This window comes from Thalassophryne amazonica, chromosome 23 (assembly GCF_902500255.1).
Source record: "Thalassophryne amazonica chromosome 23, fThaAma1.1, whole genome shotgun sequence".
NCBI classification, from domain to species: Eukaryota; Metazoa; Chordata; class Actinopteri; order Batrachoidiformes; family Batrachoididae; genus Thalassophryne; species Thalassophryne amazonica.
The window spans coordinates 21248916-21276177 of record NC_047125.1 but is presented as its reverse complement, the minus strand read 5'-3'; the positions used below and the strand labels follow the sequence as shown (position 1 = coordinate 21276177).

General features: G+C 42.7%; 1 protein-coding gene across 1 annotated transcript; it reads left to right on the top strand.

Annotated features, from left to right (window-relative positions):
• The first annotated feature begins 9476 nt into the window (after positions 1-9476).
• LOC117505397 (serine/threonine-protein phosphatase 2A 56 kDa regulatory subunit beta isoform-like) lies at positions 9477-27249 on the top strand. Its single transcript, XM_034165043.1, has 9 exons — positions 9477-9487; positions 9656-9751; positions 14164-14272; positions 17814-17867; positions 18108-18158; positions 18830-18949; positions 20498-20625; positions 22737-22838; positions 26172-27249. The coding sequence occupies exons 1-9, from the start codon at positions 9477-9479 to the stop codon at positions 26413-26415; spliced, it is 915 nt and encodes a 304-aa protein (XP_034020934.1). The 3' UTR covers positions 26416-27249.
• Positions 27250-27262: the final 13 nt, after the last annotated feature.

Here is a 27262-nt window from a genome sequence, read left to right as displayed (position 1 = left end):
GGTATGTGCGTGCGCACGTGTGAATTGGTGAGCAGGAGATACACGTTGACAGTGACAGAGGAGAAGAGAACACTGCGCTCTCTCTCTCTCTCTCTCTCTCTCTCTCTCTCTCATTCCTGAGGGACATGATTTGAATCTGAATGTACCCATAAAACAAACTGATCGTTTTTTTGTTTTTCGTTTACGTCGACTTCTTTGTAACCAACACTCAAAATTATTTGAAATGAGTTTTTTTATAGGGGTCATATTGCTCAAAATATTTTTACCCAACATTTTATGTTTAAATAAGATTTGAGTTTCCCATCAACCGTCGTCAACATCCCACAATTCGTAGGTATGAAATGACTTGTTATACGCTTCTGTAACATATGTTACGGAAGTCCATACCTCGGTCCATATTTGCTTATGGGTTCACTTTTTTAGGGTGCTTTCACACCAGCACTGTGCTCTTTATTCAGGATAGTTCAGTTTCTTTGAGGAAATATGAGCACCTGTTCTAACTCTGGTGCTTACCAAAGGAGTGGACCATCGTCCACCTGTAGAAATTAAACCTGAATGGCAGGAACATCCGACCCTTATGTTAATTCTTCATGTTGTGGAGTTTTTTTCTTATGACATGAGACTTCCCGAATGATTTGTCGGGCCTCTTAACTTTTGATTAAATGGTCATAATTCATAAAAATATGTATATTGACACAAGACATGCATGACCTGCCGATTAATTCTTGTGAATCCGTGATAACCCAAACATATGGTTTTGTGGACCAGGACATTGATTAGATCTGTCCAAATTTGAACCACTTCATCCTTAACTAACACAGAACCGGTCCACCTTTCTTTAATCCATCCAGGTTGCAAAGTGTTGAGTAAAAGAATTATGAATTGGAGTTTTACGTTTCTGTATCACGCAAAGTCAGATGTCATGTGAGGCATTGAAAGCTGCTCTATGACTTATCATCCTTGGTACAGCCTTTCTTATCAATATTCCTTATGTATAAACACATCAGACCCAAATCTTGACCCTGTCTGTGACCTTGAGTTTTAACTGTTGGCCTCCCTCAAACTGAAAATACCCTTGTCCTTGGGTGACCCTCAACTATTCCACCAAATTTGGTCCATATTGGATCACAATTTGAGCTATTTTGTTCATGCATATGGGCATACAACTGAAAACGATGACTTATTTGCTACCATGTGTGGGCGTAGTAATATGAGTAAACTGCAGAAAATCAATCAAATCAACAAACGGTTGCCCCAAGGCGCCTTATATTGTAAGGTAAGGCCATACAATAATTATGTAAAACCCCAACGGTCAAAACGACCCCTGTGAGCAAGCACTTGGCTACAGTGGGAAGGAAAAACTCCCTTTTAACAGGAAGAAACCTCCAGCAGAACCAGGCTCAGGGAGGGGCAGTCTTCTGCTGGGACTGGTTGGGGCTGAGGGAGAGAACCAGGAAAAAGACATGGAGGGGAGCAGAGATCGATCACTAATGATTAAATGCAGAGTGGTGCATACAGAGCAAAAGAGAAAGAAACAGTGCATCGTGGGAACCCACCAGCAGTCTACGTCTATAGCAGCATAACTAAGGGATGGTTCAGGGTCACCTGATCCAGCCCTAACTATAAGCTTTAGCAAAAAAAATCTACTTGTTGCTAAAGTAGATGAGGCTAGTGATAGCTCTGTTGTTAGCAATGTGTCAGGCTGTGGAAGTTGATGGGAGGGTATAAATGCTGGAACACAAATATAGCACTTACAATCAATCAGGAGATACACATGGCTTTTTTTTTTTTTTTTTTTTTAATTTGATATATTACATGTTTTAGCCACTCAGAGTCATGTGAAAACAAATTGTGCAACAGCTGGTGTGGAAAAACCCATTTGTGTTTTTATTAAACATCTCTATGAACTGTCTATGAAGGAACTTTTGTACATTTTTTAAGACACTTAATATCTATATACTAGGGGAGCTACGACCACTACTTTTGCAATAAACAATAGACTTAACAATGACAGAAATCATTGGTGTTTTAGTGAAAACACCCTATTTTGGTGGCCATCTTGGACGCCATCGTGGATAACTGGCTTGAGGCCAGTTTTATTTTTGGGAACATCCTGATTGTGTTTTGGGGTCATCTATGGAACCTAAAACAGTTGGTTTGGTCTAGTCCTGGGGAGGGTGTGTGTGTGTGTGTGTGCAAAGGTAGTGGTTGTAGCTCCCCTAGTAATATTAGCTTGTTAAAAAGCTCTATAATATAAATAAGCTCTATAATATGACCCCTTTTAAAAAAGCTTTCTCCAAGTCCTGTCTGAGTTCCATTTGGCCTTTTGCTACATTTAGCTTTTCAAGTCCATCCACATCTCCTAGGACCAGTCATTTCAGCACTTTTTGTGAAAATCGGCTCCGTTGCACTTAGAAAAATAAATAAAATAAAAAAAATCACTCTCTGGCTCCAAAACTGATCAATCTCACACACACACCCAAGAATTTTGCCAAGTTCATTTAAAATCGGTAAGTTTGTTTTCAAACATTTCAGGAAGCCTCAAAACTGGAAACAAAAGAGAAAAAAAAAACTTTCCTTTCATATAAAAACGCACCACTTGCTTAATGACGTTGTTTCAGCATGCTTTCTCACAAACCTCTTGATTGTTAACAACCGCCTGCTCCTATTCTTGTAAAACGACATCAACAAACAGCGAGAGTTCTCTGCTCCATTCTGGGCTTTTTCCACCCACGTTGTACTTTCTCTTTCCCGTAGTCGCATCGAAAAGGTTTGAATCAGAGACTTCATCTTCATGTACCCGGGACAAGGCATCCGATTTCTGGTTTTTGGTCCGGGACGGTAGGTGATTCGGAAGTCAAAACGGCCGAAGAACAGTGACCAGCGGGCTTGCCTGGGGTTCAGCGCGCTTGGCGGTCCTGATATACTCCAGGTTCCGGTGGTCAGTGAAAACCGTGAATGGCACGGACGTTCCCTCCAACAGATGTCTCCACTCTTCAAGAGCCTCTTTCACCGCCGTCAAATTCCGTTCGGCCGGGTCAACCTGCGGGAAAAATAGGCACACGGGTGAAGGACCTTATCGGTCTTCCCGCTCTGGGAAAGCACAGCTCCTATCCCTGAGTCCGAGGCGTCCACTTCAACCACTAACTGGCGGCTAGGATCGGGCTGCACCAGAACGGGTGCAGACGAAGCGCCGTTTCAACTCCTTGAACGCGGCATCGCAACGATCCGACCAGTGAAGGGGACTTTTGGTGAGGTCAGGGCGGTCATGGGGCTAACTACCTGACTGTAGCACTTTATGAACCTCCTGTAAAAATTAGCAAAGCCGAGGAACTGTTGCAGCTTCCTACGCTTGTGGGTTGGGGCCAGTCTCTCACCGCCGCGACCTTGGCCGGATCAGGAGCGACGGAGTTAGAGGAGATGATGAACCCCAGGAAGGACAAAGAAGTGCGTGAAACTCACAGTTCTCGCCCTTCACAAACAGTCGGTTCTCCAACAACCGCTGCAGGACCTGACGTACATGCCGGACATGGGTCTCAGGGTCCGGAGAAAGATGAGTATATCATCCAGATATCGAAGACGAATCGGTAGGAACCCGCAAGACATCATTAACCAATGCTTGGAACGTCGCGGGGGCGTTTGTAAGACCGAACGGCATGACCAGGTACTCAATGACCTAACGGGGTGTTAAATGCCGTCTTCCACTCGTCTCCCTTCCGGATCCGAACCAGGTGATACGCATTTCTAAGATCGAGCTTGGTGAACATTTGGGCTCCATGCAGGGGTGTGAACACTGAATCCAACAAGGGCAATGGGTATCGGTTACGAACCGTGATTTCGTTCAGCCCCTGTAATCAATGCATGGACGTAGTCCGCCATCCTTTTTTCCCACAAAAAAAAACCTGCACCCATCGGGGAAGTGGAATTCCGGATCAACCCGGCGGCTAAAGAGTCCCGGATGTAGGTCTCCATTGATTCGCGCTCAGGTCGTGAGAGGTTGTACAGCCTGCTGGACGGGAACTCAACGCCTGGAACCAAATCAATGGCACAATCGTACGGACGGTGGGGGGGAAGGGTGAGCGCCAGATCCTTACTGAACACATCCACAAGGTCATGGTACTCCACCCACCGTCCCTAGATTGGGCGGGACTCTGACCTCCTCCTTAGCCTGGGACCGGGAGGAACCGAGGAACCTAAACATACCCGATGGCAGGTCTCGCTCCACTGAACCACTACCCCGGACGGCCAATCGATCCGGGGATTGTGTTTCAACATCTAGGGGAACCCTAAAATCACACGGGAGGTAGCAGGAGTCACAAAAAACTCGATCTCCTCCCGGTGATTTCCTGACACCACCAGAGTTACTGGTGGTGTCTTATGTGTGATTGGAGGGAGTAGGGAGCCATCTAGTGCCCGCACCAGCACAGGCGAGGTAAGCGCCACCAGAGGGAACCCTATCTCCCTGGCCCATCTGCTGTCTAACAGATTCCCTTCAGAGCCCGTGTCCACCAGTGCTGGGGCCTTCAGGGTTAAATCCTCATAAAGGATTGTAACTGGGAGTCGAGTGGCAATGTGGGTGTGTCCCACGTGAATGTCTCGGCCCACCCCTAGCCCAGTCTCTAGGGGCGGGCGTTGGTGTTTAACCGCTCGGGGCAGTCTCTTAGCTGATGCTCTATCGAGCCACAAACAAAACACGCTCCGCGGGCCAGCCTCCTCTGTCTATCTGGCGCCCTAAATGTGGCCCTGCTCGTGTCCATAGCTTCGTCAGCAGGGGGAGCTGTGACCAAACGGAGCGTAGGGGCCGTGGAGCGTGGGAGGGCGGGACGCGGTCGGAACCGGAAGGGAGAGGGACGGCGCGTGCCCGGCCACGCCCTTCGTCTCATTCCCGACGGCGTTCTCCTAACCGATTGTCTAATAACGATCAATAAGCCCATCTAAATCCCGCGGTTCGTCCTTAGCCACCAGGTGCTCCTTTAGGACCAATGACAGTCCGTTTACAAAGGCGGCGCAGAGGGCAGTGCTATTCCAGCCGGACCTCGCAGCCGCGATGCGGAAGTCGACTGCATAGGCAGCTGCGCTCCGGCGCCCCTGTCTCATTGACAGCAGCACGGCTGAAGCGGTCTCTCCTCTATTTGGGTGATCGAACACTGTTCTGAACTCCCTCACAAACCCATCATATGTCTGAAGGAGCCGTGAATTCTGCTCCCAGAGCACTGTAGCCCAAGCGCGTGCCTCACCGCGAAGCAGGTTTTTACATAAGCTATCTTGCTGGCATCAGTCGCGTACATGACAGGACGTTGTGCGAAGACGAGCGAACACTGCATAAGGAAGTCCGCGCACGTCTCCACACAACCTCCGTACGGCTCTGGAGGGCTTATGTATGCTTCCGGGGAAGGTGGAGGGGTCGTTGAACGACCTGTGGAACGTCACTTATACGCACAGGGTCGACAGGAGGGAGAGCCGCAGCAGCGCCCTGAGGGCGCGCTTCCACCTGCGCGGCGAGAGCCTCCACCCTGCGGTTAAGGAGGACGTTCTGCTCGGTCATTAAATCCAACCGAGCCGTGAAAGCGGTGAGGATCCGCTGCAACTCACCGATCATTCCTCCTGCGGACGCCTGTGCGCCCTGTTCTTCCATTGGCCGTTCAACAGCCGGTTGACGCCCCTCGGGATCCATGACGTTGGCCGAGATATCCTGTTGGGAAAGTGTAGGTACACGGACCCACAACAGGGGGCGCAAATGAACGGACAATGGAGTAGGTCAAATAACAACACTTTACTGTTGTGAATGTGCACAACAAATACAACAGATTGCAACAATAGACAATAGTCAATTCACAAGGTGTCGTGTGGGCAGGCTCGAAGATAGGAGACGCCTGTCCAAAGCAGAACCGGAACCACACGATTTCCTCCGCCACCAGACCCCGGGAATACTGGAGCCGCCAAGTCCCGAACTCCCAGGTGGCCACTGCCTCCGCGTGTCGGATCTGGTACTGCTGGCGTGGAACAAAAAAAGCAAGTAAATGAGGATGCGTTTGCACCCAGGAATCAGCACGGCAGGAAAGCTACCTCCACCTCTCATTGGAAAAGCAGTTCAAAAGATAATACACAAAAGTCTCAAAGGATATTTGTCAAGCAGACAGCTGAGGTACGTTACCTTCCAGGTAGAACGATATCTCGGCAAAGAGGTGGAGATGACGTCTTGCTGATATACCGATGCTGATCCGATGAGTGGTGACAGCTGTCATAGGTGATGAGTGTCAGCTGTCACCCCGTGCTCCTGTGAGGCGGCAGCGCCCTCTGGCCTGGAGCCCGCACTCCAGGCAGGGTGCCCTCTGGTGGTGGTGGGCCAGCAGTACCTCCTCTTCAGCGGCCCACACAACATCCACCAATGCATGGAGCATTTCCAGGAAAGTAACCTGGAGGCTCGGTGGTGCAGAAAAATATGAAGTCAAGCTAAGGTGCTCTGCGTCACCCGTATTTCAAAATATCACATATATGAGAAAATATTACACTGGCTGTTATATGGTCGGGTTCAACTAGTGACAAAAATCTAAGCTAAATCCACGAAATCAAGCTTTTCCAATGTATTAGCCTGTGGTTGGAAACTTCCTCATTGATTGCTGCTGTGAAAATAAAATAATAAAAATTACATGCCACCCATGGGAATCGAACCTGCGGCAAAAAGCTCTGACTACCAGTCAGAAACTTTACCACTGAGCTACAATCGCTGTCCTGTAAAAGTTGCGGGAAACTGCCTCCTATCAGGAAGGAGATGGACGTATAAAAAAAATAAAACACACACTAAAACGCACACTATATACAAACACTGCATTTTAATTGAATCCCCTCTTATCAAGCGGACAACACAAATATGATCAGTCTGTTCCTCTGTAGACCCACGGTCACAGACATACAGTCATGAAATGACATGAATGATGAAGAGGTTCGCTCTTCTCATGTCCACATCTATTGGTGTGTCTTGTGGCCGCTGCGCCGTAGGACTGACACCGCATCATGTGGAATAGAGCTCACGTGGGTAATGTGACAGTCGGATCACCCGCTGTGTGTTGCAGTCTGTTTCAACCTGGGGGCAGCCTGTCCATGTCCGCGCTGTGCGCCGTGCTCGCTCGCTGCAGCCCATTGCCAAGTGATACATGTTTTTATTTATGTCTACATGATGACAGCAAGCAGACACGTACGCATCACAGTGGGCAGTTGTTAGTCCATGTCCATCCAACCACAGTACGTGTTGTCCAGCTGTGATGTCCAGCTCCACAGATCTCCACAGCTGCTTCTGTTGGCGGCCACACATTTTCTAAGTGCCAAATGAGCGGTGTTAGATGTTTGTGTGTGTCACCTGGAATTTGGCCGACACCTGCAGCGAGAGGGATCAATGGGTTCGCACGGCGCACACTTGCTGGTGTGCGCCAATAGATGTAGCAACAGGTGTAGGAGGCAGCTATGATTTACACATTTTGGACACGATTCCTGCTTTATGCGCACTTTATGCACAAATCGACCAAATTCGCACTATGTATGAAGTGACTCTTAAGAATGCACCATGTTTTTTTAATGTTCTTGTGATGACTTTTATTGGTTCGCCTTCACTCTGATTTATGGTTTTCTTCAAGGCCGTGACAGTCAGCAGCAAATTCCAGATACTTTGGAACTTTTAAAATGAATAGAAACTGTACACTAATTCCTGCATTGTTGGCATGATTTGTTTTGAACATACACACATGCACAATTTCACTCCTCACACACTCCTCCATCCTGAATCTGTGCTGAAAACTAAATCTTTTTTTTTTGCAGCGATAGAAATGTGCTGATATGATTAAATAACCGTCTCTGACTAACAAGAGCAGATTGATGGACAGTTGTGTTTCCTCTTTTGTTCTCTCAAATTGTGGCTGAGTTGTTGCCTTTGTCTGAACACGGAAGAAAATTCATCACCAGCTTTGTTTCTGTCTTATTAAACTGCTTCAGTTTCTGCACTCTGACAGATTAACGAAACTGCTATTGTGCTTCATTTACTACTTGATTACATTACAGAAAATAAAGTGGCTCGTTGCAGTTTGTGAAGTCAGGAACATCAGGGCTGGTTTTATATGTCTTGGGTGGATTCAAGTTTTTCACTGTACTTGTGTTGCAAGTTGAAAATTTCCACTTCCAACCTCAACGTCTGTCATTTCCTGATACTAAATGTAAATTTACACCTACACTGACTCCCTGGTCATTTTATAATGTTGATACATGTAGCTCGTGTTAATATTAAAGTCTTGTTTCAAGTGCTTCAAAGTAGGAGGCTTGAAATGTGCTTAGTTTGAAGTTGGTTGAAATATTGGCATTAGAGTTGACATTCTATTAAATTTGTATTCAGTTAGCTTTATGTGCAGCTAGGTGTAGATTTAGTTACATTTATATTCAGTTTGTGATATTGTTTTAGATTCAGTTAGCTTTTCAGATAGCTTTGAACTCATTTGTTTTGTGTCTAGTTAGTTTTTGACTCTTAGCTTTTTCAAATTGTTTTTTATTCATTCTATTATGTTTAGCTAGTGTTACGTTCAGTTAGCTTCATGTTCAGGTAGTTTTAAATTCAGTTACTTATGTTCAGGTCACTTTGGACTCAGTTAGCTTTATGCTAGTAGTTGTAGATTCACTTAGCTTTGGATACAATTCATTTAGATTCAGTTTGCATTATATTAAATTTGTTTTATGTAAATTCAGAAACTTTCAGTTGGCTTTATATTCTATTAGTTTTATTATTAACTAATTTTATATTCAGTTAGCATTACCAAGTTAGCAATTCAGATAGCTTTAAAGTTACTTAGCTTTGTGTTTAGCACGTTTTAGATTCCATTAGCTTTACAGGTCACTTGATAACATGTCAACTTTATAGTCTTTTTTCAATTCATGTTCAGTTTATGTTAGATTGAGGTAGCTTTGTACTTTGTTTACTGCAAAAACTGATATCTAAGAAAGGAAAGAAAAGTCTTGTTTCAAGAAAATTTGACTCAATTTTTGTCTAAATGAAAAAATAACCTTGTCAAGCATTTTTTGTTTACATAAGAAAAAATTTTATTATGGGAAAATTTGCCTCACTTTTTCTTAATAAATTTTTCCAGCTAATATCAAGCTGTATTTAACCAGTTACAAGGAAAGGCAATGGCTTTCAAATCATCCAAGCAAAGGAACCAGATTGTTTTCCTTACTTTAAGACAGAGGCTAATCTTGAAATAAGAATTCTGTCTTGTTTTTAAGGTACCTGTTGATTATTTAGTGCCGCAACATTTTGCTAGTTTTAAGAATTGTAACCAAGTACATTTTTCTTACCCCATTGGCAGATTTTTTGCTTAATACAAGACAATTTGGATTATTTGGCTTATTTTGGACAGTTTTTGCAGTGTTTGGTTTATAGTCACCTTAATGTTAATATATTCCTTAAATGTACCCCCTTGTCTCAAATCAAGAAAGCCATGGGTTCAATGTGTGTGAAGTTTGCTTGTTCACTTCTGCTCAGGCCTGTGCGGGTTTCCATCATCAAAATACGTACCATAGCTAGATTGTACCTTGGTCCTCTTAGTTTTGTTTTTATTGAACATTAATTTTTTTTTTTTTTTTTTTTTTTTTTTTTTGCTGTTGTTTTTTTTTTTAATGATTTATCATCACTTTGTCTTTTTCTGTTTTTCAGGTTCATATATGAAACTGAGCACTTCAACGGAGTGGCAGAGCTGCTGGAAATACTTGGCAGGTTTGTACTCACAAATACATCTGTCCAGCTGTTGTCATTCACAAGACACCTGGTGTAACCTAAATTAAGTCATTACAAATAAACAATAAATAAAACACAACAACTGCTGAGCTCAAACCAATGTTATTTTTCATTTTCATCACTTCATCTTTGTTATCAGTGATAGGCTGCTGTGGGTGTAATATCTAATGGAGCAGGAAATGAGATATAAGGAAGAGAGGGAAATAAGAAACTGGCTTGGAGAGAGGGAGAGAAATAAAGGACATAAATGACAAATGAAACGCAAAGTATTTGTAGTTTGTTGATTTATCTCTGAGGCCAGTAAGAGAACTATTGGGAAGATGGTGCAACAGATAAGGAAGTAAACAAGGATAGTCTTCTGGACGTTTCTGGCACTGTGTACACTAATCTGTTTATTTTCAAAAATGATATAGCATAACAAATTGCATCAAGATTCTTTGGAAGGCTACCTACAGACAGAAAAATGTAATTGTCCTTGAATCATTATGCCCACCAAGGACGTAATAAAATCTGTCAGCAAGATTACCTCAAAACTACCACGCGGATTTTGACAAAATTATTACCACAGATAGATATAAGACCATGATAGACGGCATAAAATTTTGGAGGTGATCTGGATTTGGGATCGAGATTTCAGTTTATATAAGCTTTGAAGGATTACGTAAAAAAACAAACAAAAAAACACTTCACGGATTCTCACCAAATTTCCAAAAAATCTTGGATTGCTCTTGTTGTAAGTGCCATCCAGCCCCCCCCAAGGGTAAAAAAAAAGGGGGGTAGGATTTTTCATCTCATTCGAGTTATTGGAGAATATCCGTTGATAAAACCTTTCTGAAATTTAGCCCAGACATTCCTTGGGTGACTATCTGGCCATGGTAACGATTGGATCTCCCAGAAGGGTAAAGAGTTTCAAATGACTTGTAATGTCACTTTCTCCATATTTAGTCAAAAATGCTCTTCTTTGTCCAAAGGATGTCAGGGTGTCTTGGCCCTTTTTAAAATTTTGTTTTCATTTGAAGAACTCAGTCTGTGGATAGAGATCCACGTATGGTAGATTGTCAGGATGCGACTGTAATCTGCTCTGGCTATTGTTGCTGAATGTAGAATTGAGAGGATTGTGATGTTGACTTGCAGTGCTCTGTTGTTTTGGGCTCGTGGAGACAAAAAAAAAAATCATGCAGTTTGCTTTCCTCACTTCATTTGCATTCATAATAATGCTAGAGAGCAATAGCATGAGGATGTTGATATATATGTGTGTGTGTGTGTGTGTGTGTGTGTGTGTGTGTGTGTGTGTGTGTGTGTGTGTGTGTGTGTGTGTGTGTGTGTGTGTGGTGTGTGTGTGTGTGTGTGAAAGAGAGAGAGAGCAGGTGAGTATGATGTAAGACTCCAGAGCTTTGTCACACGCCTATGGGAGATGAAATAAAACAGCAGTAAACAACTATGTGACATTTATGTGTTTCTTCCAGCCTGTGAGTGTGGATTTTTCCAAGTGAGCCTCTTGTGCACAGAGCAGTAGAGAAAGACAGAAAGAAAGAATGAGCAAATGATGATAAATGGAGAGGAAGCATGGAGCAAGCACAAACATTCTGTACTGGAGTCGATAAATATTCACTTTTCTCAAGGGCATCCTGATGGCTGCAGTCCGACTTTTCCCGTATTGGACACTAACACATCGTCTTTGGTGTTAAACATCGAGAAGAAGAAGACTGAATGAAGTGATTCAGAGAGACTTGTGTAGTTTTGCAGGTTTAAGTAACATGACGTGTCAACACTTGTATTTGGTTTTTAATTTTCATTCTTTATTGTGCTCTTGAGATTTGGAATTTGGAGGAGGCGGGCGAGAGGCAGAGGATGAATCCAAGGTGAGGCGAGAGGGATCGGAGGAGAGATGGAGGGATGACGAGTGAGTCAGAAGTGCAGGGAGGAGGAGAGAGAGGTTTGCATTCATGTTGGTGGAAACAGTGGTATTTATAACTCCTCCCACACATTGAGACGAGGGGAGAGAAGGGCGAGGGAGGATGCATTGTGGAGAGAGAGAGAGAGAGAGAGAGAGATGACAGACACAGCAGGGAGGAGATATTGAACAAATTTTCCATTGATGAGACAAAGACATTTCAAATTAAAGGTGGGCGAGCGGCTTAAGTGATAACTTCATAAATTCCACGTTTATTCGTGCATCGCTGTCCAGTTAGCTTCTCTACACAATGCTAACATGTCGGCTTATATTTTTAGTTGTGATGTGTTAACTGTACGAGATGTGCTTGCAGCATCATCAACATCGCTGTGCATCATCTATCTCATAACTGCCTCACACTTTTCAGTTTAATTCAGTGGGATTCTGCACATCCGAAATAGCGCAGCACAGCCAGAGCCGTCTTTGGAGGCTTCACTGGTATTACATGCACCTCGATGTGTCGTCTTTTGGCGTTGTAGCCAGTCAGGATTGACATCATGCGCATGGAAGACGTGTTCCAGTGCATGAAATTCTGAAAGCACTTGAATAAACTTGGCCAGAAAACGGAAGAAAATAGATTCTTTTCATGTTTGCATTCTTCATAATTTATATTAATTAGTCATTTTTATATGACCATTTTTATTCCAAATAATTTGGAGTCATACTTGATGTATGAAAATAGCCTTTTCAGTTTGCAGCTTTGGAGACGATTTTGGTGCAGACAGGGTAAAATGGTGGCTCTTTGATCTGAGCTCTTTTGATCTACATCCTTCCGATTGATCTTTCATATCACGATCAGTATCAGTGGTTAGGGATCTAGATCAAAGGTCAGCAATCTGGACCAAAGGAAAATATCAAGAGAGACTATGTAAACAGGTGACACTTGGAACTCGGTGGAGGTGTGTGCATTCTGATGACAGTCTGAACATCAAATGTACTTTTATTGCTGTGGTGCTAAATTAGCAGAAATCGTCTGCTGTTGACTCTGATCGTGTCACTCCAGCTCCGCAGAGGTCAGATGGGGAAGTGAGTAAAGCAGTATGAGCCTTGAGGTGGGTGCTGGCACAGAGGGAGACGAGGTTTCAAACGGTGTATTGATTCAGCTGGCTGCAGCAGGCTGATGCACAGTTGCACCGTGACATGAACAGGAATATGAAGAGCACAGAGAAGATAATGGAGAAGACAACAGAAGGCATCATTTGATATGGATGAAGTTGGAGACTTAGCACGGTGCCTGAAACCCAGGCATGGCCTGCACCGTTTTCACATCTTGCAGTGTTTGTCATATGATCACCTCCAGGTTCTGGTTCCTTGATGGAGTTATTTGACAAGGCAATAATAAGGAAGGAACTCCTTGTCTCATTGAAACTATTTTCTTGGTGGTGTATTGGGGGAAGCTAGAGAAGGGTTTCTTTCCAAAATGGCAGATGTCCATTATCCAATATGGCCGCTACGGACAGCATCTTGATTTTTTTTTTCTCCGTGCAATAACAAACAAACAAAAAAAATGCCTCACCTGATTGAAACCCTTTCTTGGTGGTGTACTGCCTAGAGGAAGTATTATTTTGAAAATGTGGGTTAATACACTGCATGCCAATTGTAAAATGTCAGTTTTTCACTGCACACCAGTCTTTCACTATAGAACTAATTTCCAGATGTTATCACCTGTCTTGTTAAACCAACATTAACTTAACATATGGGCGAGGGCACACGCCATGCTTTGGCTTGCACGTGTTAAAATCATGATAGAATACCAAAGCTAATGAAACATTGTGTGTGTGTGTGTGTGTGTGTTCCTCTGCATTGTTAAAAATGTTTTTTATTAGTATGACTTAATAGGTGGTCACCCCTTTGAGTCTGGTCTGCTTTGAGGTTTCTTCCTCAAATCATCAGAGGGAGTTTTTTTCTTACCACTGTCGCCTGTGTGCTTGCTCTTGGGGTTGGTAAGGTCAGACCTTACTTGTGTGAAGCACCTTGAAGCAACTTTGGCGCTATATAAATGAAATGAAAATGAGTGGTGTGAACTGTGTTGATGTCATTGCAGCACATAAGCAGCATCTCAGAGGTGCTATGATAAGTGTGTTATTGGACCCAGTCAGTCAGAGAGTAGGGCCACGGGTGAGAAAATGAAATCAACAGAATTCAGAATGGCAAATATCAGTTTTCTGGTGGTGCTACTTTGAGATGACTCAATTCCCCCGCCCCATCAAGCCCCAACTGGAGCGCCTATGCCTTGAGTGTGTGTCAACAGTGTAAAATGTGGCTGTTTTTGGCAGGGGTCAATAAAAAACTTTTAGTATTCAATTTGCCGGGAACAAAGGAAAGGAGAGGAAAAATGCTTTACCGCACCACAGAGGCAAAGTATTGAACTATCTCCAATTCAAAGACAAGTCAATTTGTCATTGTGATTTAATTGTCTTTTTCTCCTCCGCTCCAGCATCATAAATGGATTTGCGCTGCCTCTGAAAGCTGAGCATAAGCAGTTCCTCATTCGAGTACTCATCCCGCTACACACGGCAAAGTCTCTTTCCATCTTCCATGCACAGGTCAGTGATCAGAAGCCATCATATACTGTACTTAGATTCTTTGTTTCTTTGGTCCTGACTTGTATAAATGGGATTTAAATGGGGTTTGTGCAGTGCACCATATACACCACTAGGGGCAGGATAGAGTCATGCATGCTGCAGAGAGAGCCACTCACCTTCTGAGAGGCTTTGGTTTGCCTCTTCTCTGTCATGCACGTGTCCAAATATTTGACAGTACAGATGGCAGGTCCTCTACTGTGCATGAATGTGTGTGCACGGTTAGTTGAGTCACACATTGTTTGATTATGCAGAAGCTTCCATTTGTTCTCTACAAACTGGGCTGTTTTGCTTTTTCAGTTTCATCACCCCCTTTGCCCTACATTTCTCCTGCTTGATCTCTTGCCTCCTGTGGTTCACATACATTATTCATGCACTCACATCTTCTCATCTCACTCGCACTCACACACTCCAGGTTTAACAGGGTTATGATGGGAGAGGTGGTGCTATAGGAAAGTGCACAGCAGTTTTGTCCTGTAGGTGTGGCAGTGCAGATAAGTGACCCAGTTCTGGATTGAACCTAATGTTGCAACAGCATCGTTCAGTTTTCTTAAAGTCTTTAAATGGCACCATCAAATCTTCTTTAAACTGTGAAGTGCTAATAAATTTGCATATATCCAGCAATCAGTGTATCTACAGACCCATTACTGACTGTCTCCTTGAACTTGTGATGCAATGAGGCCACATTTAACACAGCACTCGATGCCTTCCTTTTGATACGGCCTAAACAACATCATGCATTAACATCTTATTTTGCCTCCAAGTATAATTTTTTGTAACTTTTCCCAAACCCCAAACCAGAGGTAACAATTGGATTTAGAGGTGCGGATCATCTTCTTCTTCCCAATTGCTACACACTAAAGTCCTGGTCAGACCGAATAATAAAGCCATGAATAATGAGCCACGTATAGATTTGTCAAAAATTTCAGTGATTATTTGAATAATGAGCCACGAATATGATGTTCTTCTGAAGGAATTGCAGGAAATGTATGTTTAAAAAAAGGCCACAAGGGCTTTCTCAGAGTGGAACCTGCTGCTTCAGGTAGCCTGTCCTGTCCATGACTTTGATTCACGCACTTGCACGCCCTGTGTCGTGCAGGAGAGTAAACCTGTCTTTAATGGGTGCAGACTGAACATGAGAAGGGCGCGGGTGCATGCAATTGCGCAAAGAGAATTTTTAAATGTTCAAAAAAATCCTTCACGCATAAATGTCATGCCACATGGCACGATCTGCTCACCAACATGACGTGCAGCTCATCAAGTGGAGTAAAGAAGTGAACGGAGCGGCTCGCATCAGGACGCAGCTTGTCTGAACGATTATAACGTGATGTTAGATCTGTCATAAACATACTTTAACAGCTGCAGACAAGAAGGAAAGAACATGCAACTGTTTACCAAGCCATGACAATGTAAACATGACAAATAATTACCTTTTTTAGATGGCTCCAAATGCTTTCTCCAGCTCACTCAGTGCGCATGTGTGAACGGTGCTGCTGGAGCGCTCCTCTGTGATTCAGGAATTGATTAGAGCCATTTTCAACAGACAACTTGCATAGAAAATGATTAATCCGCTATGAAATAATTATTTTATATACGCAGCGTCCAGCACAGAGTGCGTGGCAGGCGGTCGAACAAAGGACTGCATCCAGCATCATGCATGTGTCAGTATACATTTACATATCTTGTTTGTCCTCGTACACAAATCGCCCCACGCTGTTTTTGCTGAATTTTGAACTTCTTGAAATTAGCATCACACTCAGAGATGAGCCTTGTTGGCCAAATAATCTGCCTCTAAGAGCCACTATTCTCCCACGTTTGTTGAATAACTTGACTCGCACCAAAAAAAAAAATGTCATGCTACGTGCCTCATTAGTTATCGTTCATTATTCGGTCTGACCAGGGCTTACACTGTTAACATCCTGCACACGTGCACGCGTTAACTCACATTCTGAAGAAACTGTCAGACGTATGTGCAGTCTCTAGGTCATTTTAATGGACTCTCTCTGACCTGCAGTCATACTTTTCAGTTTCACATCATTATTTTGTGACAACAAACCCCAGTGGTCTCCCAACAACTGATGATTGGATGCTTACTTGTCTGCTGAGATTCAAGACCACTTTTGCTGTGGTCTTAGAAGAAACAAGACCCAACACCCTATTTTCCCGTTAAATTCAACATTGGGCACTCGTAAAGATGATGTTTGGCTTCTCCAAGTCTGCAATGCTCGTGTAAGCTTGGTGGAGACCATTCGCATGCCGTCTCCACAAACCTTGCAATGGTTTTGAGCTGCTCCGCCGGCCTGTGTGAGCAGCCTGAAAAGCAGTGTGGAACTGGGATAGGAACCACAATATATGTTTCAGGCAGTAGGGCGGGTGTGCTGATTCGTGGTTGTAGGGATGCTACTGAATATTTATTTTAAAAACATTTGAAAAGCCATGTTTCTGTCCTACCAGAGTGCCTGAGAAGACGAGTTTTGACATACAGGTTGCAACAAAGTCACACGCAAGAAACCAAAATTCCTCAAGAATGAGGTCATCATCGATCTGTCAGTTTGACAAATCAATGTTTTTTAAAATCTTCTGTCTTACCGTTGTCCATAAGCCTGCTCCTAACAACGTACCCACAAAGCTCAGCCTGACAACAGAATCCAACACCATATATACCCCAAAGCCATCTCAGTAATACCTCACTAAGACTTTAAATTGTTTGATCGCACAGCACCTTTATTTTAATCCTTCTTTCTTTCCCATCCCTGCTTTTCATTAGCCCTTTTTTTAGCAGCTTTCATTCGCTGTTTCTTGTTGCGATGCAAGTGAAGGCGGATTTAAGTACAGAGTGAGAAGACAAACAAGAGTAATAAAAAAATATTGAAGCAGAAATGGATAAAATAGATGGCAGCTGTGGAACCAGTATCAAGCGGACAGGAACGAAATGGACAAGAATGAGACAAAGCAACAGAAAGAGTGGAACTGGTTGTATGGTCAAATAGAAAGAAGACTATTTCAAAGGCCATTTTGAAATCTGAAAACTGCAGGTGGAGCAGGCGGATACAGTTACATCTTGATTAAAGCAACGTTTGAAATCTAATTGAAAAGGAAACGATATGCAAAGAAAAGCGAGCGAGACGAGACGTCTAAACTCTATCACAGATTGCCCTTAAGGGAATTAGGGGTGTGTGACATCACTCCTTCCGACATAAACATACTTCACACACACAGAGTCGCCATGGTGCCCACTCGCCACGGCAACCGGCCGAGTGGAGGGGGGCAACTGCAAAACACATGAGCGCACACGCGCTGAGTAATAGGAAATGTTTGCAGATCATGTAAGTGGAGTGGAGCCGATGTACATTCAGAGCTACACATTTGTGACACACGTCTCCCCTTGTAGTGGTTGTCTTTCCAATCTTTAGTGGTGCGTAATCCCGAGGGATAAGCAGTGAGATCCTCGCTGTCTCCTTGTCGGCTTCAAGTCTGCTAACCGCGTCTCGTTTGCCCTTTACAGCTGGCCTACTGTGTGGTGCAGTTTATGGAGAAAGATGCTACCGTCACCGAATATGTAAGTCTACCTACACAAAAGGCCACAATACTGAGACCCATAATCTGCCTTGCTCTTCAAAATTGTTCAGAATATAAACTGAAATGTATCCCAGTGAAACGTTAAGCCGTGTTCGTCTTAATGCGCTGGCCTGAGTACGAGTTAAAGAGGATGTTGCAGATGGACTTCAGCCAAATGCACTGTGGAGCTAATGGCTGCTGAGTGTTATCTGTTTTACAGAGGGACATGCTTTCTTTGCAGATTATCAGAGGGCTGCTGAAATACTGGCCAAAAACCTGCACGCAGAAAGAGGTGAGGTTGACTCTTTATTAAAAACCTGCTGAGCATTTTTTTGTTCATTAACTAGTATTGCTGGGAGCACTTAGCCTTTCAGGTGGCTGTTAACAAATTAAAGGGTACTAGCGTGTTGTCTGTGGGGATCCGTGGGTTCTAGATTGGTTAGTGTTTATACAATAGGTAGCTGACATAAGTTATGCAAAGTTTCTGTGATTTGTAATGGCGTGTGAGTCCAGAATGTAAATATCAATGTCCACTGTTCACTGTTGTTAGCTAATATCCATAGTTTCTCCAAAATATTAGTCCTCTCAATGTTCTATTTTCGCAGCGTTCATACTTGACCCAAAATACATAAACATACCAAACAGCAAATGTCAGGTCTCCCCCAGTTTGTCCGTGATCGAAGCCATACATATGCACGCACACATACACAGAGGCCACTTGGCTTTTAATATATAGATGACCCAAGTGTATAACGTCAGTGTGAAGACATTCTGAAATAATTAACAAATACTTTCATTTAGTCAAATGCGTATTTACAGAGAATGAGTCGAGGATGACACAATGATGTTGGAAGAGTCCATAAACAAGATTTTTTTAGCTTTACAACAAACTTAATAACAAGCCGACAAATTTGCATGTTTTTGTTTTTAACTTTTTTTGTTTCTGGGTGTGTGTGTGTGAAGGTGATGTTTCTGGGTGAGATTGAAGAAATCCTGGATGTGATCGAGCCGTCTCAGTTTATCCGGGTCCAGGAGCCGCTCTTCAAACAGATCGCAGCCTGTATCTCCAGCCCTCACTTTCAGGTGACCAGGCCCAAAGCACCAACACTCTCATAGTCCTTCTTTTATCAAACACTGTGTGTTAACGAGTCACAATCCTGCAGTTTGGATGTGGTGGACAGTGCAATTGAAATATCCAGTGCTTTCAGCACTTGCGTTGGACTGGCAAGAGCATCCCTCATTTTCATGCTGTCTCCTACACACTAGTAGAAGCTTTCGGTAATGTTCTGAGTGTGATCTTTGGCCTTGATTTTGAAATAAAGCATTTTTTTTAAGCTTTTACTGTTAATTTTGGCAGCCCAGTGAGGATCTACCTGAGGTATGCATATAGGTGATATAATGTGGAGGTGTTTTTTGGACCTCATAAAATGGAATCGGGCCACTATGACACTCTGCCTTGTGTAAAATCAAGTGGCAGACTCACATGCTGAGAGTAAATAGGAGTACAAATCAGAGCGTAAACATCTCTGCTGAACCAGATTGCGGTAATGTGATGTGACAGTTCTGGGCACAATTATTGGCACCTTTTGATTCATTTACATCACTTTCACAGCCAGTGGTCTTTCAACAAGACAGATGATGAGTACATAAGTGAATGAATATTGGAGTTAATCTGCCTCAGTCATTAAGAAATAGAAACTCTACTCGATGGTAAATCTGTGACTTGGTTCAGGTCTGAGAGTATGTGTTGGTGCCGTGTGTTTGCATCCAACCGCCCCGGAGGACACCAGTCCTTTCTCACCTTTCAAAAGTAGCCGTCTATTTGCAAAGGTGAGGTGAGGTGTTGCATTGTGATACAATAAAGTCAATGCTGGATTGTGTTTCATGGTAACTGTTCATTTGACGTAAAATTATTCCATCGATACCAAGGCTCCTAGACCTTGTACCTAAGACATCCAGTTGTTACCTTCAATCGCTGGTTGGCGTCCAGTGTTCACAATCATATAGAAAGACAGATAGCACCAGTACCCTAAAGACTTGGACATTTACTCTTCTACAAACATACTGGCATAGCGAGAAACCTCTGCCCAATGACCTCATGACTCCATAAGCCAGGGTATTCAACTCCTTCCAGAACGGGCAGGTGATTTCACTGATTAACTGATTCCAACACTTGGTGGAGTGGAAGAAAAACCTGCACCCTCTCGGCCCGTTCCGGAACGAGTTGAATACCCCTGCCATATGCTCTTCCCAAGCATCTCTTGATATCAAAAGTTGAGGACCCAGAGATATGAATGTCACTTGCAAGATAAGCGAATGTCTCACCGTATACAGAAACTCTTGTCATGGCCAAATCTAGGGAATCTTTGAAAGTGTGGACGGATTTCTCACTCAGCTCCTCAGATGCTGCAATCTGATGATACCACATGGGTTCAGTTACATTTATTTCAGAACATATTTAAAATTCTGTGCTTAAAATTGCCTGACCAGGACTGTACATCCCTACTATAGTATTGTGTATGTGCGGGCACTCACACGAGATGATTGGTAAGGTAATTTCATACTTTGTGGCACTCCAATGTAAAATAATAATCTTGCAACAATTTTTGTCTCACTGTGTCACTGTTGCAGGTAGCAGAGAGGGCTCTTTACTTCTGGAACAATGAATACATCCTCAGTTTGATTGAGGAGAACTGTCAAGTCATCCTGCCGCTGGTATTCGCCACACTCTACAGAGTCTCCAAGGAGCACTGGAACCAGTCAGTGACACACAAACACTCCTTTTGACACTTTTTTTTTAGGACATTCCCAACCTTAACCCCACCTTCAGCCATCTGGCTGTAAAAGTGATCAGTGTAGATGCAAGCCCATTGCTTTGTGTTGTATTTTTGTGTAATTTAATTTTTATAAAGATCAGTTTTCACTTCGAGGTGACGGAGCATTTCTTTTAAACTTCTTGTATCAAGAAATCAGGGGTTTTTATGTTATAAAAACCTTTTTCATAAGCACTGTATGATAACTTTGATAACTGATTTAGGGTCATTTTGGGGGGCTGAATCCGAATCCGAGATCAGATTTCCTCTAAACAATCATGTTTGTTTTTTTGCAATCTGCATGTTCTGTCCGTATTGATGGATTATGCAAAAGTTGTTCATTCATTCACGAGTTTGGCGCCACTAATCCTGCACAAAAGCAGCTTCAAAAGCAAAGATTTTAAACCAGATTTGCGAAATAGAGTTGAGAGTGCAGCTTTTGCTTCAATGCTTGATATGAGAAATATGTTTTCATATCTCAAAAAGATGATGTGATTGGCAAAAAATAACACCAGATTGGGATTTGGCGCCCCCCAAATTACCTAAAATCTACTGGAAAAACTCCATGCGAGAAAAATCTGTGTTGACCAATGTTATATAGCCCAACCAAGCAGACAGGTGAACTCATGTTCCACCCAGCCATCTGTTTTCTAACCTCATTTATTACAGTTAACCCTTATGGGTCCAGAAAAAAAGCTATTGATGTGTATATGCAGGCGAGTCCATGGATCCCTAAGGGTTGGGGATTGGGGGCTATCCCAGTGGTCATGTGTGAGAGGCAGTGTTGCCACAGTTACTTTGAAAAGTAATCCAATTACTGATTACTGATTACTCCTTGAAAAAGTAACTTAGTTACTTTACTGATTACTCAATTGTAAAAGTAACTAAGTTAGATTACTAGTTACTTTTTTAGTTACTTTCCCCAGCTGCAGACAACAACCCACGTCAACATGACAATGATACCTGTTTTGCCAAAACTCACTTTATAGTCACCCTTTCTTGACTTCAATGAAAACAAATACTTGTTTTATAAAAAGTAAAATAAAGACCTCTTTCTTGACCTCATATTTAACTGTTGACAGCACTGTAACAGTAAAACTTGCAATTTCAAACCTACATTGTTTATAAATGTAACTATTAAATTCTAACATTTTTCTAACATTTAAATTCTCTAAACATTTTACTTGTCGAAATTATTATTATTTTAAGCAGTATTAGTAGTTGTAGTAAAAAACGGCTTCAAAACTGGACCTTTAATCTAGGGGTGTTGTGAGGGGGGCACATCCCTCCCCACGCCCCCATTCCATCTGGATTCGCCCCTGCTTTGGCGTTTGAGCACAAAGAATGGATAACATTTATTTATGCAGAAAACAGGACCAGATTTACAGGTAAGAAAGTTTTATTGCGTTTTCACATCATGTGGTCCTCAGAAAGAGAGTTTAGGTGCATTTGAGTGGAAAACAGTTTAGTTGTTGACGCGTCGCCGAGGATCAGCTGTTTTTAACGTGCAGATACGGAGCGACTCAGCTCAGAATTCTAAATAAAGGAGGGGAAAAAGTATAAAAATGTCTTTGTAAAGCTCAGTGCAGGTGTGCTGATCACCGCGCTTTAAGAGGTGAGGACGAGTCGAGCAGCTGCAAAAAAACGCGGATGAAAAGCTCACAGCTCGCTTAAAGTGGGCAGTTCAGTCGAACCCCGACCTCCTGCCCACAGACCAAGTTTAATGCTGCTATCGACCCACAATGAAAAATAATAGTAACGCACAGTGACATGGAGAAGTAACTTTAATCTGATTACTGATTTGGAAAGATTAACGCGTTAGATTACTCGTTACTAAAAAAAGTGGTCAGATTAGAGTAACGTGTTACTAAGTAACGCGTTACCGGCATCACTGGTGAGAGGCAGGATACACCCTGGACAGGAGACTAATATGCCAGTCTCCTTAAAACAAAAAAAAAAGAAAAGAAAAGATATTCTTTAATTGTATATCTTGACCCCTGGGTCAAATTATGGGAATTCATTCCACTCTTACGCACCCCCCACCCCCCACCTTCCAGGACCATTGTGTCTCTGATCTACAACGTGCTGAAGACTTTCATGGAGATGAACAGCAAACTGTTTGATGACCTCACTGCCTCCTACAAAGTGGAGAAACAGAAGTGAGTATGACTCACTTTCTTTGTGCAGTCTCAGCAGAGACGCCGCTGACAACAAAAGGAAGAAATAAGGCTCCTTAAGTCACGTTGTTGAGCCGGTTTGTTCCATTATTCCGTCACATTATAGTCCACATTGTCAGTATGCATCAATTAGGTCATCTTTTGAACATGGAACACATTTGGTTTAACCTAATCATTGCCATTTCTGATTTTTTTTTTTTTTACTTTCTCAGTTTGTCTTGACAGTGTAAACATAAATTGTTGCTTTTATTCCTCTTCCATCATCCCATCTTCTTTGTATTCATGAATGTCTTGTTTGTACATTTAACTTTTTTTTAAAATAATGGCAACAACCCTATTTAAAGGTTGGTTGCAGGGATGAGACGATTACAGATTTTGATTGTACGATTATTGTCTAAGAAATAATCATTGTTATACGATTCTTACAATTATTATGCAATAATTGACTTGACCAAAAAAGTATCACAAATCACAGGAACAATGCAGTTTATTTATTGAATGTAAACAAGAAATAAGATATTTTGGAAGCAAAAAAAAAAAGACAGCAAGGGAAAAAACTGAAGTGTAATCGTCAGTTAATACCTATTTCTTAATTATTTGTTCTTAATCACATTTTAACTTTAATCATGTCTATTTGTGTGTAATACTAGTGTAAAGTTGTGGGGAGCTTGTGGAGAGAAATTAGACTGTCCCACTGTGTTATTAACAGTGATTAGCTTTTTCAGTGCTAGACGTCTACATACAAGCTACATGTTACGTCGGTATTAGCCGACAACTGGCATATACCGGAGGAAGGAGTGGTCCACTGAAAGAGAGGGAGGCTATGGCTACACCAGGTAAATTACAAGCCCACAGACTAACGTGCCCTACCAGAGAAGCTAGGCTACATCACACAGCCAAACACGTGTTGCACTGAAAGCCCAAATCTGACTGTGAAGTTATACCACTGAGACAGATACATTGATATTAACATTCCCTAACAACTCAAAATGGCATTAAGTAACATGTCATCAGCATAATGTACTATATCTGTTTTGTACATTACCTTTGTTTGAGTGTATACAGCCAGGTGGTTTTCCCTCAGGTGATTTATCACGTTCGTAGTGTTAACCACCTTCACTGCAACTTTTTTCGGGCAGGTTTTGCAAATTAGATCCCCACCATCTTCAGTGACACTACTATCATTCTGTGAATAACCAAAAAACTGACACACTGGTGATTTGACTCGCTTTTTCGGAGGAAATGAATCTTCTGTTGTCGTTGCCTCTGCCATCATCACAGCAGTCCTCCTGACAGTGCCACAGACCGCAGCCAAAAACAACGGGCGCTTTGTGTTGTTGCCTCCAGTGGCCACACGCATAGATATACAGTAACCTAGATACCGCATTGTCCGTTCTGGAGTCTAATGCGGTATATAGGTTGCTATATATACAGTGAGGAAAATAAGTATTTGAACACCCTGTGATTTTGCAAGTTCTCCCACTTAGAAATCATGGAGGGGTCTGAAATTTTCATCTTAGGTGCATGTCCACTGTGAGAGACATAGTCTAAAAAAAAATCTGGAAATCACAATGTATGATTTTTTTAAATAATTTATTTGTATGTTACTGCTGCAAATAAGTATTTGAACACCTGTGAAATCAATGTTAATATTTGGTACAGTAGCCTTTGTTTGCAATTACAGAGGTCAAACGTTTCCTGTAGTTTTTCACCAAGTTTGCACACACTGCAGCAGGGATTTTGGTCCACTCATCCATACAGATCTTCTCCAAATCTTTCAGGTTTGGAGTTTCAGCTCCCTCCAAAGATTTTCTATTGAGTTCAGGTCTGGAGACTGGCCAGGCCACTCCAGGACCTTGAAATGCTTCTTATGGAGCACCTCCTTAGTTGCTCTGGCTGTGTGTTTTGGGTCATTGTCATGCTGGAAGACCCAGCCATGACCCATCTTCAGTGTTCTTACTGAGGGAAGGAGGTTGTTTGCCAAAATCTCACAATACATGACCCCATCCATCCTCCCTTCAATACGGTGCAGTCATCCTGTCCCCTTTGCAGAAGAGCACCCTCAGAGTATGATGTTTCCACCCCCATGCTTCACGGTTGGGATGGTTTTCTTGGAGTTGTTCTCATCCTCTAAACATGGTAAGTGGAGTTGATTCCAAAAAGCTCTATTCTAGTCTCATCTGACCACATGACCTTCTCCCATGCCTCCTCTGGATCATCCAGATGGTCACTGGTGAACTTCACACGGGCCTGGACATGTGCTGGCTTGAGCAGGGGGACCTTGCTGCCTTGCAGGATTTTAAACCATGACAGCATCATGTGTTACTAATGTAATCTTTGTGACTGTGGTCCCAGCTCTCTTCAGGTCATTGACCAGGTCCTCCTGTGTAGTTCTGAGCTTTCTCAGAATCATCCTTACCCCACAAAGTGAGATCTTGCATGGAATCCCAGACCGAGGGAGATTGACAGTCATCTTGTGTTTCTTCACTTTCTAATAAATAATCATAACAGTTGTCTTCTACCAAGCTGCTTGCCTGTTGTCCTGTAGTCCATCCCGGCCTTGTGCAGGTCTACAGTTTTGTCCCTGGTGTCCTTAGACAGCTCTTTGGTCTTGCTATGGTGGACAGGTTGGAGTGTGATTGATTGAGTGTATGAACAGGTGTCTTTTATACAGGTAACAAGTTCAAACAGGTGCAATTAATACAGGTAAAGAGTGCAGAATAAGAGGACTTCTTAAAGAAAAATTAACAGGTCTGAGAGCCAGAATTCTTGCTGGTTGGTAGGGGTTCAAATACTTATTTGCAGCAGTAACATACAAATAAATTATAAAAAAAAATCATACATTGTGATTTACGGATTTTTTTTTTTTTTTTTTTTTAGATTGTCTCTCACAGTGGACGTGCACCTAAGATGAAAATTTCAGACCCCTCCATGATTTCTAAGTGGGAGAACTTGCAAAATCGCAGGGTGTTCAAATACTTATTTTCCTCACTGTATCTATGGCCACATGTGCGTGCTGTAGGTATAACTTTATTTATTTTCCATGCGAGTTGCACCACTTGGTCTAAAGTTCTGGCTACAGGCATAATACATTTTCTTAAGAATATCATCATGACGATGTGGAGGATCTCTTACAAATAATTAATCGTAAAGTTTTTAATTGTGATTAAGCGCAAAACGATTAATTGTCTCATCCCAAGTTGGTTGTTTTTCTTGACAGCCAAAAATTGCTTGACTGTATGTTAGCAATTTATAAGACTTGTGTAGCCGTAGTCTGACTCTAAGAACCTAAGTGAATGTGGGCTGCCTTCCCAGAGAGATGAAAAGGGAGAGGGAGCGAGCTGAGCTCTGGCGAACCCTGGAGGAACACCACGAGCGTCGGATGCAGATGATCACAGAAGCTGCCAGAAACCAGCGCAACCTCCAGGAGCGAGGTGAAAGAGGGGAACCACCAAACCCTTCATCCCCGCAGATGGCACACTCCATTCAGTCCGAGACCAAACCTAGCGGGGCCTCCTCAACCTCCTCTGGAGCTGGAATCGGGGAGAGTGCCACTTAGGTGCCACTGAGCAGAGATCAGACCACACAGGGGTTAAGGGACAGGGAGAAGATATGCCGTGCCATGAAGGTGAAAGTGTTGGGCGGCCTCAGGCAGAAAAAGGTACAAAATTAAATTTATACCTTGTATCACTGTGGTGGTAGCTCACTCGGTTATCCAAGGTAAAAACCTGCACCTTTTCCCTGGCCGCGTTGTGTGAAACTGTTTCACATTTTTTGCTGCAGATCAGAAGATGAATATCACCTGAAAGTGCAGATAATAACTTAAAATAAACAGGGTCAAAAACCAACATGGGCTGCTGGCGTTGGGCTAATGCTAACAAGGGTTAGCACATGTCTAACTGCCAAGTCTGCACTGTGGCCTCGTATTCATCCTCTGGTCGAAAATGCTTATTTCTTGCATGGATAGCACAATGCATAAATAAGCTACAGAAGCAGTTTCACACAAAAAAGTTCCCAAACTGTTGCAGCACAGACTCGATTCACAAACCACACTCAGATGCAGCTATTACATTTATTGTAAATATGAATAGACAGAGCCCCAGACAGAGAAAAAACAAACTATATCAGGGTGAATTACCAAACAAACGTTCAACATCGACATGCACGCGCACACACACAAACACACACCTGGTTCTGGCACTGACTGCTCTCCCATTCTGTTGGGTTCCACCAAAGGACGAGCCTAAAGTCCCTTGAGGCTAAATAACTACTCAAGAAAATGATAATGATATGAAGTACAATAATGTTCCTTCTTACTGCTTACTCTATTACTACTCTACTAAGTACTACTGATGATGATAATGTTTTTTAATATATATATATATAAATATATACATATGTCTGGG

Coding starts and splice junctions, on each gene's coding strand:
- LOC117505397 (XM_034165043.1), top strand. Junction 9,752..14,163: donor CTGCTGGAAATACTTGGCAG/GTTTGTACTCAC, acceptor CCTCCGCTCCAG/CATCATAAATGGATTTGCGC. Junction 18,159..18,829: donor AAACCTGCACGCAGAAAGAG/GTGAGGTTGACT, acceptor GTGTGTGTGAAG/GTGATGTTTCTGGGTGAGAT.